This window comes from Apteryx rowi, unplaced genomic scaffold (genome assembly GCF_003343035.1).
Source record: "Apteryx rowi isolate R43461 unplaced genomic scaffold, aptRow1 scaffold_3, whole genome shotgun sequence".
Taxonomy (NCBI): Eukaryota; Metazoa; Chordata; class Aves; order Apterygiformes; family Apterygidae; genus Apteryx; species Apteryx rowi.
The window spans coordinates 2,618,527-2,639,928 of NW_020449418.1; the positions used below are offsets into that span (position 1 = coordinate 2,618,527).

A 21,402-nucleotide genomic window follows, 5' to 3' on the forward strand; every position below is an offset into this window, starting at 1 on the left:
TGCCAGATTGTAAAACAAAACAAAAGGCTATATGTGTATGCATATATATATATAAATATAACATATACATATATTAAATAAAATGTTACTCTCGTCCCAATGCAATACGAACACATATCAGCAAAAATTTAGTGACAAAACTCTCATCTAAAATCTTTTGAACAATTCGCTGTTTGTATTTTGGTTTAGAGAACAAAGTAATAACGGTCCTTACAAAGCCAAGTATACTGACATAAAGAAGTCCTTTTTTTGTCATGCAGAGTTCGTTGCTAATCCAGACACAGAAGAGAACACCGTTTTAAATTTGCACTCAATTCCTTTTTTCTATTATTCTAATAAAATGACCCTGCAAATTTACTCAAGCTGTTTAAATAGGTAGGATGTGCAAAAAACATAACTTGCATCATGTTACAAACCCAAATCAGTAAGAAAATTACATGCACAGAACTAGATATTTAGTTCAGAAAAAACAAACTGTAAACTTGTTTCAGAATATCACTTGTTTATGTATAAGCTAATTTGAGATAAAGAGCAAATTTTTTATATTTAAGGAATCTGGTTTTGAATTATTAACATCTTTTTTAATATAAACAAGCAATGAAAGAATCCTGGATTTAAGCTCAGATAACTTAGCCCCTTTGTTTTCTATCTAGAACAGTTGTGCAGGTTTGTTTCCATATAGCTCAAATGATATTTCTTTATGTGCAAAAGGGATCCATACACTAGCTTCATTTTATTTGCTAACACTGTTCATCACAGACTGTTAGTTAGTAGTTCTTTTGGCCATTTTCATGTTTACTTCTGAAGAGCTTTCAGGGTTTACAATGCATGGAAATGATACGCTACATATCTGGCACTAAATTTTCCAAGCCAAAATATTAAATGTTGGCAACAGCAGAATGATGACCTGTATCCTACACTAAATGCATCCTGGATTTTTTGCAATTAGGACTTGTGTATTTATTTAGCAGTGTTCTTTAGTGCTGTTTCAAAAGACATTTGTGTTCTTCTATGGATGTGCTCACATCCTAACAGGGGCTGTTTATCCAGGAAAAGTTAAATTCCTACACCAAATGTTTCTTTGGTTGCCTTCTGTTGCTCATTTTAGAATTAAGCTGGTCACACACATTCTTCCTGTTTGATCCATTCAAATAAAACTAGACAACTTTTATAGACATGGTTTAATTGAAATGGATGTTTATTAGTTAGATCATACTCCTCTACAGAAAATAATTCTCCTGCTGCTTCTCAACATTTTGATCAGCCATATTCAAGTGAAAGAACAAGTCTAAGGGGGAGGGGGAAGGAAAAGAAAGAAAATGGGAGGAGTACTAGGCAAGGACACCACGTACAATTCTCATGTGACCTGTGATACTGCTTAATTAGAAAACTTAAACTTTCCATAAACCTTTGGTTGGAAGCAGCAGTATTACTGATACCACATTTCAGTTTGCGTTGGCCGATTTACCTATATTTCCTTGGGTGCAGAAATAGAAATGCAGTGCACAGTTTTGAGGAAGAAATCTAGTGGCACAATGTAAACAAGCACGGTCATTTTAGGAACTGAATGCTAACACAGTGAAGGGATTTTTCCAACAGCTCTTTCTTCATTACGGTACAGGACACAGAGGAGAATACTACTGAATTTCCACCTCAGTTATACTGGCCAACAAATTACCTTTAGCCATTAAAGTAGAAAATGTTCTTCAGCGATATTCAGTTTAGCATTCTCCACTGGCTCCAGGCTGAAGGTGGTCTGCGTGTTGAACTTAGTACTGTGTGGGTTATAGTCTTTGTTTGCAGTCTTAACTGGGGATTGCACCTTAGCTACCGTAGTTCAAGCGTAAAAATACTTTGTCTGTAACACTATATACTGTTGCCAGCGACCCTCTAAATCCTTGAACCAACTGTGTCCTCTGGTGTCACAGAAGATAATGCCAATTTATTGCAATGTGTGGCTTTTTTAACTGATTAAAATTAAGCCGTAAACACGTGACAATGGAATTAGCACATTTAGAGAGTCTGTTTTCCCACATCCCATTTTGCGCTAGTGCGGCTGATCCCTGCAACTCTACGCGGGTGCAATTTTAATGACTTCGCTAGGTTTTGATGTTCTTATGAAAAAGCAGTGCTTGGTGTTTGTGGAGAAGGTAGATATGGAAGCTGAGTAGCTGTGATTGGGGACACAGTGACATCGTTTCTGTTTTTCGATAGGATCGGTGTCATTTTCCTCCCCACGATAAGACACCTCACTGACAGAGCCCGATTAGGGAAAATTTTATTATAAAATTCACTTCTATTGAACAAGGATGGAGTGATAAACAGTTCAGCCTCAGGGAAGAAACAGGAAAAGATTTTTCCTCTCTCTCTTTCTCTCTCTCTCCCCCTTTCTTGTTCCTTTTTTTTTTAATTTAAGAAAAATCCTCCCTTATGAACAGTCATACGACTTTTCCTGAAAGTGACTGTGTTTCAGTTAGTAAGAATTCCCCAAACATATGGATCAAAGCTATCTGAACGTTGTTCTTAAAGGAGAAGAGTTGTGACACTTCACAAATTCAGGAATACAATTTTTTAAAAAAGCAGTAAAAATTGAGGACTTTTTCTAAATTACATTTTCTGACAAACTTGTTAAAACCAAGAGCCTTCTGCAAAGGAAGCTTAGGCAGTAATAGGTTTACTTTCCAGTATTCAGTTACATTTCTCCCTTCTTAGAAAACTGGCAAGCTGCAGGGTAAACAGGGAAAATGGATGCTTGTGGCCCTCTAATGCTTGAAGATGGACTAACCTCCAAGGAAGAACATAAAGCAAATATTGATTTTTTTTTTTAATACTAAAACATCTTTGCTTCTGTGTTTTGATAGTTCACAGAGGATACCTTTAACCTGGCCTCTAGTGCCATATGTGCAATTCACTTCTGTACACTAATCAGTATATTCATTGCCAGCAAATGTGTCTAGAAGATGGTTTGGGGAACTTTGCGAAAACATAGTACATGGAGTAATTCATTTTAGTTCTCTATTTTGGTACTTTACAGTACTTCTCAGAAACACATTGATTAGCTGATGATGAAAATAATCAGTGACAAAAATAGCCTAAAAAAAAGCAAACAGAATGGAGACTGACAAAGATATTTCAAGGCTTCACGTTCAAGTTGTAATGATGCCATGAACTGAATTTGTTTCTTGGTTGTTTAACAACAGAACTTCCAAATGGAAAAAAGCCAGGCCCTGCCAGCTTTTTATTTCTGAAACTAATGACCAAAGCTGAGTCACTACATTCAAACCACTTCCTCAAGATGGTGGCCTCAAAGTTACAGACCCTCCTTAAATGACTTTTAAGCACTTTCAGTAACAACATTGCAAGTCTGCTGTCAGAGAGCCTTAACATACAAGTCCTTCTAGCAGTGCTCTAGATTTGCTGTTATTAAATAACCATGGGAGGATGTTTACAAGCATAATATAATTTTCATTAGGTACACTCATCCCCAAACACAGTACACATATGATGCAAACTTCAAATAACTTCAGTAGCATTTGTAGCCCTAGAGCAAAAACTTACCAAAAATCCATTCTTATTTGGCTAATGTGTTCTTCTAGAAACTGTATTTACTGTCATCTATGGCCTTAAACTAAACCGAATTTAAGTGTTAACTGAAGGGCCTGCAGAAATAACACAGCAATAAAACCATYTAAGACAGCCATCAAGGCAGAGATCAGTTCCTTCACTTGCTACTTGACTGAAAGAAGAGATAAAAGTGTTATTTAACATTGTTGTAATTACCAAGACAAAACGTATGTTCCAACTATCTATAACCTCAAGACGAACACATCCCATTTTTAAACACTGTACAAATTATGTCAGAAGTCATTACAATGCTACCCAGTCTTACTGTGAAATACTAGATTACTATTGAATATTATTACCATGTTCTTCACACGGTTGATTCAGTTATATGCTACGCAGTCCCACACAGCCAGTGCACACTGGCCAGTAAACAGCAGATTTTCAAAGACTGCTGCATTAGAAACACACACTAGTTGAAAAAAATATGTCTAATGAAGGTAAAGAAGACCAATAAAGGGCAAGTTGGAACTCCAAAAAGTTCTTCTTAGCTTCAAAATGACATTTTAAACAATGAGTTAGTGACCTTAATATGGGAAGTAGCTGGAGGAAAAAGGTGCGTCATTTGATTAGTGGTCTGCTAGATAGATTTCCTTCAATAACTTTGCAAAACATTTGTTTCCGATTGAGTCTAACTGCAGCATGAGAGCTGCTAACGGTGTATTAGGCAGGAAAAAAAAATACAGCTCAACAACCCCATCTAAACACTGAGGAATTCTAATTAGCTTAAATAAGACAATAAGGCCACTCTCCTCTACAATTTTTTCCCACGTAAATGTCTTTAAACCTGTTTGGAACTTGCCGCTCTCTCAAAAAAACCAAAAAACAAAAAAACCCTACTTGAATAATACAGACAGCTTACTGTTATGATATCCTCTTCAAGCTAAAGTTGGCTATTAACTTTCCTTTTGCATGTAGACTAAACAGGGAGCCTGCAAGAATGACTGGCAGGAAACAAAGGTGAGATTAGAAAAGAGCATTTCTCAGTTCTATGTAAATACACAGTGTTGCAGTTTGCAATATAAAATAGAGTTATATCTGAACTCCAGTACCCAAATAAATAATTAAATGTTCACAGTCCCTCCAATAAATACTAGATTTTTTCCTGGAATATCCCCAAATAGCAGTGTTCTCCAGAAGGGACACACTTCGAGTCTCCTAGAAGGAGCAAGTAATTCCCTCTCTGACCCTAAGATATGTAACACATGAGATGCCTGTGTGGATCTGTGTAGCTATAAATATCTAGAAGATATTTATTATCTAGAAGAAATAGTCAAACAGTCTTTTCTAAGAGGAGTGTCTGATTGGTTAGTGGAAAATTGATACAGTGGAGCGAAGAATAGCTGATAAAGAGATAATCCAGTGTGGCAATGTAGTTCTGCAGCACTGTAGCTCCAGCCTTCATTGGGTGGTGAGTGTAGGGTGATGGAAGAAAAGGATGGGCTTCTGTTGTTTGCATTTGAAGTATGAGGGAGGCATGGTGTGAGCAAACTTCAGATGTGAAGAACAAAAGCCCGGTTTTCCTCTATACCATCTTTAACTATATGACGAAGCCTAAAGCTGAAACACTGAACTATTACATTTTTATAGTTGATGTTCCATTTATCTGTTTTTCCCTCTACAAAGCAGAGATGCAAATACCTGCATATATTTATTCAGTGCATGCATAGATACATTTTCAGAGAGAGGGTCACTGTATCTGTTTTAATATGACCTTAATTCACACCATGATTTCCCAGACTGTTGCAATATATCATGCTCATTACTGGTATAACCAAACCTTTCCCAAACAGAGGTACATTTACCTAATATTTAAAATTACATTTGTAAGACCTAAACATCCATGCATCTTTTCATTTTATATAAATGAATAATTTGGACAGAAGAATAGTACCTAAGCTGGTGGTGGATCAGAGTATGCCAGTTACAGGAGCACTTAAGCGCCCATTGGCACAGCAAGACTCAAAGRCCCAGTAGGTTTCAAAGAAACACTTTTTTTTTTTTCCTCCTTCTAGAACTCTTTGCTTTCTAGTAAAGCTGCAACCACAATGTTCTCTCTCTTAATGCCACCATAAAAAAATCAAAACACTTTAAAACAAATTGATGTACTCTTTAATATAGTCATCACATCATCACAGTACCCTTGCACCCTGCTTGGTGACAACCAGAGGGATGCATAACACACACATCTTGCCTTTTTTTTTTTTTTTTTTTTTTAAGGCATTGAAGCGGGCAACAAAGAAGGAGAGAAAGACTGGGAGAGACACTCAGTTGAGATATTGGCACCTTTGATTGACAAGATCTAATCAGCTTATCTCCACACTAATAAAGTTGATGGCCTGTGGAGCTGGTATATGTCCAGCTCCAAGTGAACTTTTAGTAGCCAAAGCCTCAAGGGCCAGGACTAAGACTCAGCTTATCTAAACTGATTTAAATCATTTCTTAATGGGCTATTTCAATTTGATCACTCTGAAAGGACGGAAACCTGTATCCACTTGACTCGATTGTCTTGCTTCATGCTGGCATCACTGGAGATTTGGTCAGAGGCACAAACTATTTTTCTGCAATGAAACGATGGAGTACAACTTATACATATCTCAAAAATGATCTGACCCATTTAAAGGTACTGTTCACTCTATTCCAAAGCAAGTGTCTTACAGAGCTACTTCCCTGAACATGTACTCAATTAAATGGCTAAATATGTTATTCCAAAATTACTAGAGTGAACACACTAACTAGCACTAGCAAACAGAATCTATATGCAAAATATCCTATGCCAGAAATAGGGTACTGCTTTGCAGAACTTGAAAAAGGTTTTCTGAATTAACAAAGTATTTTATATGTTTTGAGGGGCTGTCTGTCTCAGCAAAGGTGGGACAGCAGAATGGAACAGTAGGATGGGTAGGACTGGAGCATTCAAATAGATTTCATTCATTATTAGCAGAATTAAACAACTCACTTCTGAAGTTCTTCAAATGCATTTTTATAAAACTCAATACCCTTTCAACTCCAAAACAGTAACATGACAAGAAAACACATGTGGCTGTATGTATTACTTTGTACTGCGCAAAAGGCTTGCTTCTTCTCTCAGGGTAAATCATTGCTTCTAAGAATGCAAAAAATTTCATAGCATCAAAGTTCACTTACATAAAACAATCTGTGAATTATGAACTCTAGTGTTCAAAGAAACAAAGTAATACCTTTTGGAAAACATGGCAATATTATAAACTGAGAATCATCTGAAGAGAGGAGAACCGTATGCTTACATGTACCTTTCAGACTTGCTAAGGCATGATCAGTGAAACCAGGTGTTTTTCAGTCAACAGAACACACTAACACCTTAGGAATGTCTTGTTTTTAACAGGCAATTTAAGCACTTTCTAAAGGGAGAGCTTTTTGTATTAATACTAGATTATAAAAAACCTTGAGCAATATTTTCATTCAGATTGCGGTTTTCAGGCTGTAATTGCTTTATACAAAATCCACTCTAGTGTTATCACTGAATATCATCTTCACTGCTGTACATCTGAAGATAATTTTGTAATAAAACTTAATTGATAGAGCTTATTTTTCACTAATCTCCTAATACAGAAAAATGAAAAAGTACTAACGGTACGTATTATAAGCTATGACCCTAACAGTGCAGCATATTTCTAGTTTATCAAACTAAAATAGATCCATTTTATGGCATCAAATATTTTATGCACTTTAATAATGCAGAGACATTTTTCCCAAAATAGGAAGTAAATGGAAAATTCCCTTAATAAAGCTGTAGAAGTAATTCACAAAGAGGCTAAGCGGGACATCTCATCTCATAACGTTACTAGTATGTGCCCCACTGACCATTAGTGTAAAAACTTAAACCGTTTCAATTATGGAAATCAGTGACTGTGCTGTCAGTGACACATATTGAGAAGTTAAATTCAATAATTTTACAGTTATAAGCTGAACTCCTGACATACCACAACACAAGACTTTTTTTTTTTTTTTTAATTAAAACACTGTGGAATATATTTCCTTCTCTTTTGGGTAAGTTAGACCTAGTATCAGTCTTAAGAGCTTCTCATTAAAAGCCAAGTTAACAGCTTTACTAATTACAAAGGATATTACAAGAGGAAATAAAAGTTCTGGTCCTCAGTGTTCACAGAGGACCAGGAATCTGAATTCCTAAAGCTGTTTCTTGAACCCCAGTTCATTTTTACAGTCGGTGCTCCCAGAGCATACAGAGAATTCAGCAGCATAAGACAGTCATGGAGGGGCCATCAGAACTGACATCAGCATCACCTTCTGTAATCCCCACACTTTGGGTTATGTCGAGATCCAGGCTGGGCACAGCGCTGCTGAGCAGATTAGATAATTTACAGATTGAAAAATAAGTGGTCTCCAGAGTCAAGAAGCCACAACTGACTTGCACTTAATCCAGAGAAGCTGGTTGCTCCAGACTTTTCCGTGCTACTAAACTGCTGAGAGACTGTGGACAATTTGGCACTTTGAATATCCAGGTGCTGCTCTGCATTCTGCATGGGCTGAAAAGAGATAAYTCTAAGCTGTCAAGACTGACTTCACCTCTCTGCTCCTGTGTTTTGACTATCTATTAACCCTCCACTCTCTCCAAACTTGCCATCTTCCTGCAACACTTCTGCTTTGATCTCTTGTAGCAGGATCCAAACTGCCTGGCTACTCAAAGGTGACTCAGAGCATTAAATAGAAAAGCAGGGAAACCCGTTCTATTTTTTGGGATGTCTACATAGACTTGCAAGAAATGTCAATGTATCTATACTACCCTACCTGACCATTCAGGACTTCTGCAAGACACAACAAATACTACATAATCACCACAAGCATCTTTCCAGATCTGCCTCAGCATTGCTTGTCTGAACCTGAGATTAATCTGGCTTGGTGCTGCTTTCCCCCCCCACTATATGCTGGTCTTCCTATCCCCAGTAGGAATACAATATCACTGACCCTATCTCTCAAGAGGATAACATAGATGAAAAGTTCCTGAAGCTCATGAGAGTAAAGGGGCAAACCTGTATTGCCACCAGACTGGCAATATAAGTGCAGTCACTTCGTTTATTGCAAAACTTAAACTATTGCCTTAAGTTTGCATTTGAATACCTCACATGTTGTCATTTAATGAAGGAAAAGGTTTTTTAACTATAGCAATCAGTTTGCCAAGATCACTGCACACGTATCAGATAGAATTAATGACTGTAAAAGGCTCACAGACTTGTGCTTTGTCTTGTGTGAATGAAAACACTACTCTCTGGATCAGATAAAAATCAGCCTCTGCCTTTTTTGGCAATCAGATCATAACAAGGCCAAAGTAATATTAAATCATTTATGAGGTTTTTAAGTTTAAATATCAAAGTGATATATATGCAGAAGAACTGTTATGACATTTGAATTTCAGCAATAGGCATTCTTTAGACATTTCAAACTATGTAAAAACTGACATTTCAGTGTTTATACACAAAACCCGCTATGATACAAAAAAACCCCTCTCTACCAATACTTCATCATTTTAAACTTTTCTCTCTTTTTTATATAGTCATGTTGATATATTTCAGCCTGCTGCAGAGCAAATTCTTGCCTAGAAACCTGTCATCCTTATGCAAATAGGAAAAAATCTACTGTATAGTAATTATGATTTTTATAGTGATCACTTTCAGTCTCCTCATTTCCAGTAGTCAGTCCTTCATCCCTCTTATTTATGTAGAAATGTTCTTTTGGCAGCTAAAATACAGTACTTTTATGCAATGTTTTGATGAAGAGCACCAGAGAAAATGGAATGAAATGAACTGGACTACCCAAAAAAGGAAAACACCACAGGTGATATAGAACTGTTCTGGGTATTAATTTCACGAGAAATAACATGTACTGCTCATCAATTATTCCATAATGTACAATGCCTGTCTCCCCAACCTTCTAACAGCTGGGATTGAAATGTTTTGACATGATGATCTCTAGGTGGAAATACTGAAGGTGTTAAAATATAGATATAAACAGGGTGATAATGAAGAACAAAATGCGTACCATTTTCTTGCAGTCATAGTTTGCAAATTAACAAGCTGCTATTGATTTTTCTTTGAGGTCAATAACAGCATTTATTGATCTGAGAAGTTAATACTCACTGAGGTCAATATTAGATCTCAAGGGTCAGCAAATCTGGATACTGACTTCTATTTCCTGTCCATATATAAATATTACATAGGCAAAATGGGCACATTTAATCTTTGGAGATAAGAAAGCACTGTATTTGACAAGATAGGAAAAAACAAAGACATAAGAAATTAAGAGCAGAGCCTGCTAAGATCACTGTGGAATACTGTTCAAACATTCTACCCCTTATATTAATCTAGGAGTACTGGCTTAGTGAAATACGTCTTTAGTTCTGAGTTTAACGTTTCTGAAGTTCTCAATGGCTATTGCTAGATTTGATGTTATTTCCCAGCATCAAAAATGAGTCCGTTCTAGAGGTTAACTAATATCAATAGGAGATCAACATATATTACCAAATTAAAATAAAGCTCAAAATAAATGAAGTAGCCAAATACAGTTGTGGTCTTTTTTATTTTCCTTATTTCTTAGCTTTTCCAACATGACCTCCAGCAAAGTCAAGAGAAATACTCCTACTGCCTTCAATGAACTCTGAATCAGGCCCTTAAAAATCACAGCCTGTTTTCTTCCAATTTATATTTTGTTACTCAAGCATTCTCAAACATCTAAAGAAAAAATAGAAGCTAGCCATTTGTCTCCCGATAATTTATACAAATATTAATGAAGCTCTTAGAAAAATGGTTGGAAAGGAAATAAATTACAGGAAATGCCAAACCCATTCAGATATTTTTGCAGACAGATACTCCATTATAATAAATGGCTAGTAATGTAACATCTCAAAATATGGAAGTTACATATTAGATTTTTAAAGAATATTTGTGTGAAGATAAACTTATGGCACAAACAAGGCACAGTGTGCACATTACTGGCAAACATTTAAAGCGGCTAACAAGGTTATCATAGAAGTAAATATTCAGGACATTTGCAGAACTTCACACTTAAAGAACTTTTTCTGATCATCATTATGTAAAGCAGAAGATGTTATTTCCATTTTATACATGAATAAGCTGTAACAGAAAGACTGATCTTCCCCAAATTGTACAGAACTAGATCTATTAATACCAGGATTCCAGGACTCTGTTGAAGTCATAAATGAAAACACGGGTCATCTGTTTTTTTGGCAACATTATCTTTGTTTCACTGAAGTGCAGTATTTGAGCAAGCAAAGATTCAAGACTGTAACACAATGGGAGTACATAAAATTATTTCCAGTGCTTTCTAATTTTGCTTAAAATTTCATAAATTTCCATTTATTTTCAATAAAACAAATGTTTGCTTGCTACCAAAACGCGTCTTAAGTTCCCAGACGAAATGCATATATAATGGAGCAAGTGTGTTAGGCAACATATTGCAGGTGATAAAAAAAGAAGTATGATGATCTGCTGTTTGTTATGGGTGGCCCAAGTTTTATGACTCAGAAACACGCATGATCATACATTTAACTATCTATGTAACTAAAAGAGAAAACGAAATAAATTAGTAAGCATTGTTCTTTAAATATATATAGGAATGCACATTTGATTTAAACCAGAAGCTGAAAACCTTCACTTAAGTAAATGCATGTAATCTTATTTTAAACTGCTAGTTTAAAATTATTTTCCTAATGAAAAATTCATTCTGTTTGATTTGCATAGCTATTGAAATATGGCGATCTCCACCAAAGGAAAATCTTTCAAACCAAATTTTATCCTTTGGAGCATTCAGAAAGACATGCCATACCTCCTTGTATTTCTTTAATACCTGTGTAGGTTATGGAATATTATTCTTATTTCCTAGGTGATTATTAAAAGGTTTTTTTTGAATTTGAAGCAACTTTCTTGGTATAAGGAGGTCAAAAAATTTATTCCATTCTGCTTTATTAGCATTTAAAACTAATGAATTTATTCCACAAAAAGTATTGACCACAGATATGTCATTTCTATACCTGTTGGCGTGTCTCCCCCAAAAATGGAGTTATGTGCTTACAATTATTGCAAAAAGTGGTAAAGTTGGTCTATAGCCCAGTACCATTTTCTTCCACCTGATTTAGGTACCTTATCTGCTTAGTTCTTTCAGAAAAAGCCAATACATCCTGAATGTAGCTTCGTAACTTATTAAAACTGATCCTTAATCCTACTAGATAAATTTTACCCTATATCCTACTTTTATAGGATAAAGGATTTAAAAGGGTAGAACAGACTTGCTCATTTTATAACACTAAATCTAGCTCTTAATTCACTATGGAACAGTCCAAGCAAATAACATTTTTTTATTCATCTGCTGGGTAAACTGAAATCTAAAATAATTAAGACAATAACTTTTCTGCACAATAAACTGCAATGAGAAAAATTAGGGAAAACATTAAAATCAACATTTACTTTATTATAAATACTTATGATAAATACTTATCTACAGAATGGTATTGTGACATATTTATAAAGCTAGTACTGTTGCTAGAATTTAAAGATATTTTATTAAGTATACAATAAAAATCCTCTATTTAACACATTAACATTGGAGAAAAACTTAAACTCAGCATTTATAACTCATTTAAGAAAATATTACACAATCTAATCCAACTGGGTTTAAATTGATCCTCACCTTAAAACTGAAGGCAGTTAATTTAAAAAAAATTAAAATGAATTTTCATACTGTATTAAACTTTCATTTTTACCACTTTTCTACTTGATATTACTTTCACTACAGAAAAATATGGCAGTCCTTATTACTAAAACAGCAAAAGCAATTACATACAAATTAAATATAATCAGTCATTCAGACAAAATTTCTCAAGATGGTATTCTGGCCAATTACTGTAGCGGTTAAGGCCAAGATATTCAACACATGGAAATGTTACAACACTTGATTATAAAAATCAGATTAATATTTGCAGGACATATGATTAAAAAAAAGAATTATTACATGTATGTGAATAATGAAAACAGCAAAGACTGAAATATTCTCATCATCTAGCCATTGTGCATGTCTGAAATATACTCAAGATTTGTCTGTCTACATCCCACAGGAGAGCTAAACAGGAACCAGACCCAAAACTACAGGAACATTCTCCAAAATCTTCAAATTTACAGAACCACAGAGGCCATACAATACGGAAAAGCTCATCCTAGCAGAGACGAGTCAAGCAGATGCCGGAGACCACCTTTGCACCAAAGTTTTCCTTTGCAAGATGCAAGAGGAACTGCGTGCTTTATTTCACAAAAATGCAAACCACGACAGTTAGCTACTCATGATACCTACATTCAGACCTATGACTGCGCTGAGCTTGACCTCAGTAGTGTCATGGAAACACGTTCCAATCTTGCAAACCTTTCTCCTAAGGTACTGGGAAAAAAACCAACCTCTTTTCCCCTGCATGCACCTGCCCGCTTGCAATTCGATATGGGAAACGCTTGCGTTCTGCCAATGACTGCCACCGGGCATCTTTATAGTCATGACTGTTTACTGCAACTGGGGTAATCGCGCAAAGAGGATAAGATTTCATATAAAAATTTACCTTTACATTCTTTAACGCAAGTTAAATGTTAGGAAAGGGCAGAAAAACAACCACAACATGACAGACAGATGGAAGAGTGAGCAAAAGACGGAAATGGAAGAAAAGAACACAAATCACAGAAACAATAGAACCCTGCGCTAAACTAGATGAATTTGTATGAAGAAAACAAGTCACTTGAGCCAACAAAAGATGGAGAGAAAGAGAAATGGACAGACGTGCATAAGCAACCCATGACAGACTGAATAAAATGAATGGTAAAATTGTGGAGTTTTGAAAGCTGCGGATAACTGGCATTCTGTGGGTCAACAGCTCCTTAGCATAGCTGGTAGCAAATAACTAGCCAGCAGTGCCCCAAAACAAGGCTGCAACAACTCAAAGAAAATTATATGTGCAAGTTCAGAAAGAAGAGCAGTACTGTGCATCAGCAGCTGAGTTCACTCTAACACGAAATCAAGCTAGACGGTAAAGGGCTTCCTATGTTGGACTCCTGACCCCTTCTGTAACAACGGCATTAATTTCGATTTTGCAATGTGTACAGTTCATTTACTTAGTAATCAAGTAAAATTCATATTATGGGCTATTAGGCCTAGATGAGCCTCACTGTTTAAAAGCGAAACAGTACAATCAAGATCCAACTGAAAACCAGCAAAGTTTCAGTTTAAAAATAGACCTGGATGGCAAGTATTACTTGCCGAAATCTGAGGTTATGTCCTCAGCTGACACACAGCTGAATAATTGTGACTGAACTAAGTTTCAATAAAGTTCAGTATTTATCAGACTTGCATGTTTGCACAGTGAACACTTCAATAACTTTTCCAGACTTTATATGTCAGTAATTATAACAAAAAATATATTTTGTCACCAGGGTAGTGAATTCAGTAGCATTAAATACTACAACGTGATTTAAACTAGCTGAAGAACTAAAATCTAGATAAGCCACTCTTCTATCATTCTATACTGTGCCGAGGATGCAGTTTTTTTCAAGCATCAGTTTCCACGTTCAGCTTCAGGACAGAAGTTTGGGGTTGGTTTTTTTCCTCTCCAAAACCAGGTATTTGTGTAACTATAACTGCAATTCTCAGTCCTGTGTTGTAAAAGGGCAAAGTACGGTACTTGAGAGATGATCTACCATGAGAACTCTCTTGATATTGACTTTACCTAGAAAAAAGCATGTTCAATAAAAATAATTTTTTAATGTTAAACTTTGCTTTTTCATGCAAATGGATGAAAACACTATTAGCCTGACAGGAAGCAGAGGTAGAAAGCTTCAAACAAGAAATAAAAAAATCCCTAAAGTTTATTTTTTTCCCCTCAAGTCTAAGCTCATCAACTTTTCTACTGGATATAAGCTGTATAGAAAGAGTCCTAGCCCAACAAGATCTCACGCTGTGCAAATTCAGCAGTGCCTATGTAATGAAAAATTTGTTACAAACTATCAAAAGTCATGCTGCTTATTTACACCCAAAACAGGAACTCAGTGAAGGCTTATTTTTATGAAATACACAGTTTATAAATTCTGTGGACAATGAAATCACCAAGAGAGGCCATTAAATTAGCAGAGCATTAATATATTTGAAGGTCAGAAGGTGGACTTGTAATTCTCTTCAGCTGTGCTCTTTTAAAGATCCTAACTGACTGACCATCATTGCCAAGCCAGTGTCACTCAAAGTCAGGTGATTTTACTTGGTGAAGTGCAAAAGAACCATGGACATGGTATAGGACAGGGGGAAGAGGAGAAATTATGGCTAAAAGGGAAAGTCTCTAGAGTCAATATAACAGGATTTGGATTCTATTCATTAAAGACTAACCAGTAGTTTCCAACTATCTGAAAATTTTGGACAAGGTCTCTATAAATTAGTTCTCTCAGGAAGAATATGAAACCTGGCCAGGAAAGCTTCTCAGGCCACCACAAGCTGAACATCTCCCTTTACATTCTTTGTCCTTCTATCCCAGTAAGTTATCTGGATTTTAAAAACAACTGGAACATGTTAGACAAAATTCTGACATCTCACAGTGGCAAACAAGCACAGTGGCTGACCCTGTTGTGCAAATGAGGAAAACAATACATGTTTGGAGTAAAGACAAATTAGTGACTCTTTCCATTATCCCTTTGCCAAACTAAGGGAGCTTGGAGAGTCTACTCGGACTTTTAGGAGCAAAAACTAGTATTCATTTACCTTTATATTTTCTCCTTCTTTCTTTTGTTTGCCTTACCTGCTTAGAACTAAAGTAAGAACCTTCATTTCCTAGATAAGTGGGAATCAGCCTAATGGGGTTCCATTCCAAACTTAGATTTTTGCAAAAAACTACCATAAACACATTCAAGGAAGGCCAAAGGTAAAATGAAAATGATCATATAAAAACCATCAGCTTGAGCATAAATAATACTACTTCCACCTTAAGTGAGTACTAAGTACTTTAGAACCACATAGCAATCTTTAAAATATTATGGGGAAAATTCCTTGAGGCTAAATTATTTTAAGAGTGAAAGAAGCAGGTAGTGCAGTTTCACACAGAAGAAAAAAAAAATCAAATAGCTCAACGAGAAACTTTTATATTATTATTAAGACAAGTCCTTACCAGCTTTGGTGTGGACTAAGCTACAATGAATACAAGCGTCAATAATATCAATATCAATGAATACCAATAAACACCATATTTTGCTGGTAAATAAATTACAGAAAGCGGGTCAGCACCAAAAGCGGTGATGCTGAAATACTGTTTTCAGTGATTCAGTAAGGGCTGCTATTTCCTGTAGAACAGTCTACATAGTAGAGGTTGTCCAATACAGTGTTTTTAAAATAATGTTTTAAAGGTATCCTCTTAGTTCAGTTAGTTATAATTCAGATATTGATATTATTCATGAGTATTCTATGACAAGTGCCAGGTATTTGTGAAAATATATACAGATTTCAGCCTGTATGATCATTTGTCTGAAATGCGTATGGGAAGTATTTAAGTACAAAGTTTCTGATATCTGAAACAAAATGTTTCCTTCGTTCTATCAAGGAATAGAAATGATACCACAACACCAATCAGCTGCGTAACTGTACCACAGTCTGAAACCTGTGCTTTCATTACATATGAGAAACTTTGTTGAATAATGTATCTTTATGAATACATCTGAATGCTTTGCTTATCCAAAAATCGATCTTAAACAAAACGGATCCCAGCTCCTAGCAAGACCGAGCTGGACTTGTTCTGCGATAGGCGACAATAACGAGTTCCTGAACGGCGGTGAACATTAAAGTAAACTCTGACTTCTCCCAGAGCAGGGGACACTGTGGCCAAATTTAGATCACTGTTTTTCCTACCATGCCTTAGCAAACCTGTACTACCGAACAGACATGGTGTTCCTTTTGGCTGCATTAATGGTATAATCCCAAACCTAGTGAGGTGAAAGGAAAAAGAAACATTTATTTTATTGTGATTTAAGTCAGTTGAAGGGTGCTGAGCACCCAAAAGATAAGTGATCTTACAATATTGCATACAGTGTGAGAAACTACAAAATAAGTTATTTTTTCCTCTTGTCTTTTTAAAAGTGTAGAGGAACAAGTTCTTTTTTTTTCTTCTAAAGGTTTTAAAGCATTTTTTTCAATACTCTGGAGCACTTAGAGTGCAGTACTTTACTAACAGAAATTCAGTGTTTCCTTACTTTATGGTACCACTGTTCTCACAAGCATCATTTTTATGTGGCTAAGAAAATAATATCACAATATCTGAGGAACAGTAGCATCAGTGAACTCCTACTACAGAATCTTAAAGCAAAAACAAAAAAAACCCCACTTTACATTTTTCCAGTTCTGTAGAATGAAAATACATTTTAAGAGTTTAAACCCACTACTGTACGCTCATCATTTCCACGGGTGAAGGCCCTGCCATGGTCAGAGTCCCATTAGGGGATGCTACACAAAGTGGAGCTGAAATCTTGGCCCACTGATACCTTCTGAAATGAATCCAGTGTTTTATCTACCGTTTATTTCTGCCTTAAAATGTTTGACAGTCAGGAACAGTAAGCACTTTACATATTTTCACATATATGAGCATACTCAAGTAACCTATACCTCAGACAAATCTGAAATTACTGATACTGCAGAAAAAAATTTCAAATATCTTGCATTTGAGACAACACACACAAAAGCACAAGGAAGAGGCTTTGAAAACTCCTAGACAAGGCAGATTACTGGATAAACATTTCACGCCCACAAACATGCAAGGCCTGTGCTGTTGCTGAATCAAAATCTTTAACAGAGAATGCAGAGATGAGGGGGATGGTGCCAGAATTCGAATAAATATGTACATGTGGATATATGCACATGTATACGTGCATGTGGATAAAGACAGAGTATAAAAGAGAAAGCTGGAGATAGAATTAGGAAGGTCAGATCATGGAGTGCTGGAGAAGGGAGGGAAAGAGGATCCGAGTGCAAGAAGAGAGGAGGTGGCAGCAAAGAAAGCCAGAGGGAGCAGGTAGGCGATCGGACAACCAACCGACCGGCACGCAATGCTCAAATTGATGTTGCAAAAAGCAGGTTGCTGGTAACAACCACTGCACTGTAAAACACTAAGGAAAGGAAACAGAGGAGTAGTTTGGTCCTATCCTCTTGATGCTGCTTCTGACTGTTTGCTATAAGGCAGTAGTGCTACCCTGACATGTGCATCTGTTTCCCTCAACGACGACCATGCTGGGATGCTGCTGAGGCCTGACATCCTCAGAAAGAAAAGTATCTCCATATTTCTTCCTCCTCCCCACTTTAAAGCCTGGACTCAGAAGGAGGGCAGAGGGCTTAGAGATGTAAGAATGCAATATGCCACTTCAAAATGAATTTCTGAAACAATAAACAGATTTTAATAGAAATCAGCCAGCAAAGAAAAAAATTATATATGAAACATGAAATACCGTTCCTAGTAGAAGAAACAGGGATCATGAAAAAGCTCTCTCTGATGGTGACTGAAAACTGCATAAAAACTCATTTCACCGTAGAAACTTTGGATTAAGATTTCAGTAGAAAGATGTTCTGGCATATCAAAGAAACACCTGAGAAGGAGATATTGGTATATGCTCCAGAATTCAGAAGCCCCCCCCCYCTCTCTCTCTTGCTCTCTAATGAAAGGTTTTACATACAGTATTCACATATACATGTATGAATAATTCATTAGAGATGAAATAGGTGGATATTAAGTGTAAATATCTGGGACAGGAATAGACTTTTTTGTTGTTTAAAGCAAGGGCCACTGGAAGCAAGGTCCTGATTTTCAAAACTTGGCTTCCATTTCCACACTGTTAGTTATTTGGGACTCAAATGGAATTACAATATGCATGCACCTGGACACAGAACAGGGATGTGAAGGTCTGAGTGATATTAACTAGCACAAACAAATTACTACTTATACAGAATTATGACATAAAAGAAGCAGCACCATTTACACTAGTCTAATGAAGCCCTGCATGTATAGATATCACAGTCTATTTTTGTTAAATTAACACTGGATGTTAGATCCATTTAAAACTTTTCTAAGCTGAGCAAGCAAACTTTTTTGTTTGATTGTAGTAATGCTTACTACATTGTCTACCTGCAATGGAATCAGTTTAGTGGTATTTAGTAGTTTAGTATTAAAATATTCCTTTTAATTTTTATGGTTTCACATGTTTTATGTCAACTCTGGTGTGCAGCTCTCATTTATGCCACATGAACAGCAAAACGACCCATAAAATCTGGCAGGAGAAGGTCCTTCAGGGCAGGAATTTGGGGTTTGGGGTTGTTCCGTCAGTAAAAGGAGTTGGCAATCCAAATCTCTCAAATGTTGCTGTGGATAATGCACTAGTACTTCAAATTCTATTAGTCACAGCTGGCAAGACACCTACTGGAGCTGTTTTAAAATAGTTCCTTATGCATTCTGAAGTCACTGAATCCGTAATGCCTTCAGGAGCCCTCTATAAAGACTTTTTAACACACTTTCACTGATGCTTTCACTGTACTTCACTCAATTCTGCATCCAGATAAGACAGTAACTACTATTAAGCTAGAGAAGCAAACACACCTCTTTGTCTAATGAGGTTCCCATTTGCTTTCCAACTAGAAGGGTGCCAATACTTTGGGGAGGGTCTGACCATCTGCCTGCCAGCTAGGCCACTGCTACATTACATGATATATTTATGGTTCAGTCCAAAAAGGGAATTCTGGCTGTAGTTCATTACGACAGGTGAAAGCCAGTGAAATTTGCTTGGATCCCATAGGGCGGAGATTTATTCATGTTACATAAGGGTGAGAAATATGCTGTTCTGTCTCTTGTTCAAAGATGTTTCACCTTAACTGTTCCAGAACTATATATACCTGGAATTTCCAAATAGTAAGGAGGACTGGAAAAACATTTTAAGCAATCTAAAGTCTAGATTCAGAAGGACTTTCTGTAAATAGGACAGTTTTTCTTCCTTTGATTTTTTTTTTTTTTACATCGCCACAATTTATGTCAGTAAAGGGGTATAAAAACAGAAGCCAAGCCAAAATGTTAAGATTCAGTGCAAAGAAGAAATCTCTTCCCCACAAGCTACAAACTCTTCCACTGGCCCAGATATCTAAGAATTCAGAACCACAGCATTATATCCAAAAATCATCCTTCACAGGGGCGAGCTCAAGACTTGCCCTCAAATTACATCTACTGAAATCTATAGAAATATCTATGGGTCATGAAAGAAAAAAAAAAAATTAAGTACCTCATAAATACCTGTAATGCTGTTTTGCCATGAGAGCCTGGACAAYGTGCAAAGGCTGCATCTCCCTCGTGTGTTGTCATTAAACATGGTGAAGTCTATATATAAATGCTAGCCTTTTTTTCCCTAAAAGGTATCTGGCAGTTGAGAATAATTATAAAAAGCATTTCAACTGCAGATTGCAAATGGACCCCACAAGGTTTTTCTCTATTTCTCCTTGACATAATATTTTATATTTGYGTGCCAAATTTATTTCTGACCATGAATTAAATGAAGCATTTTGACCTATTCCTCACTCAGAATTCTCCTGTCTGTAGCAAGTATATGTAAGACTCAACAGAGAGAGTTACACACTACACTCTGTAGGGAAAATAAGGAAGTTGTGGAATTCAATTTGATGCTGTTAAAAATCTGAGCCCAGGGAATGGAATTATGAAATCTCCCCCTCCAAACTGGGAAAAAAATTGTGATTAATTATCCGGATTAATTCAAGAGACATTACTCTAAACTGAAACCAGTGATTTTCATGCATTTTAAAACCTGTCTCATATTCTGAGGCTATACAGTCAGAGTAAATGATCTGAAATTAAAAATACTGTGCTCTAACCCCAGCAGACACAAGATGAACTTGGGAAGTCAGTTAACACTTGATATTTCATCATCCATAAATTAAATCATAATATTGTGCTCTTGACTCTCATAGTTCAGAGATGCTGTGAGGTCTATGGAACACAAAGAAATGTGTAAAGAAGCCATCACTCAGAAATCACAGTTAACAAATGAAAACATTATCTATAGAACCATACAGCCATCCTGTGATAATCCAGGTACTATTTCATGGTAACTGCTGCGAAATGATGACTTTATATTGGCCATTTTAGACCTTAATGTCCTAAGTAATGAGTGGTGTTGGAAATGCTTACTAACCAGGTTGTAAACTTGGTTGTCTACTCCTTACCAAGAAAGCTGATGATAACAGAAAAATAGAAAAAAAAAAAAAACACAAAAGAAGTATTCTTTAAAACCGCATTTTGCTTAAAAGTAAGTAGATGAGTGAACTTTGAAGTGTTATCAGCCATTACTAAGACTTGCCCTAGTTGGTAGAAACACAACTGAGACTCTCAAGATTCATTCAAATAGACAGTGTTTTCCCTGCAATGGGGATATGTCCTGAAAGCTGCCCCTCATCCGCATCTGTGCAGTACAGCTCAGGCAATTAAAATGCAAGTACTGTGATGARCTTACTGTGCTACCAAATCAGCTACTCAAACGCCTGCTAAGTTTGGAACACACCCCTGTGAATGTTTAGGAGAATGTTCTTCTCTTTACAATAGATTCACATAGGCTTTGACTATTACGGAGCTGGTTGCAGATACTGAAAGCTTCACTTAGTGATTTAGGAGAACAGATATAAGATATAGATATAACCATCCTCAATGTCAACAAATGATAACCA

At 36.3% G+C, this 21,402-nt stretch overlaps 1 protein-coding gene across 25 annotated transcripts in view; it reads right to left on the reverse strand.

Annotated features, from left to right (window-relative positions):
• Positions 1-21,402, reverse strand: part of VTI1A (vesicle transport through interaction with t-SNAREs 1A) — a 280,707-nt gene that overhangs the window by 188,694 nt on the left and 70,611 nt on the right. Inside the window, exon 8 of one of the 25 annotated variants that reach the window (XM_026069641.1) lies at positions 10,924-14,392. The exons of the other annotated variants lie outside the window; for them this stretch is intronic. Within the exon in view, the coding sequence (XP_025925426.1) occupies positions 14,313-14,392 (80 nt within the window). The 3' untranslated portion in view covers positions 10,924-14,312. Of the gene's footprint in view, positions 1-10,923; positions 14,393-21,402 lie in introns of those variants that run through there. 25 annotated transcript variants of the gene reach the window in all.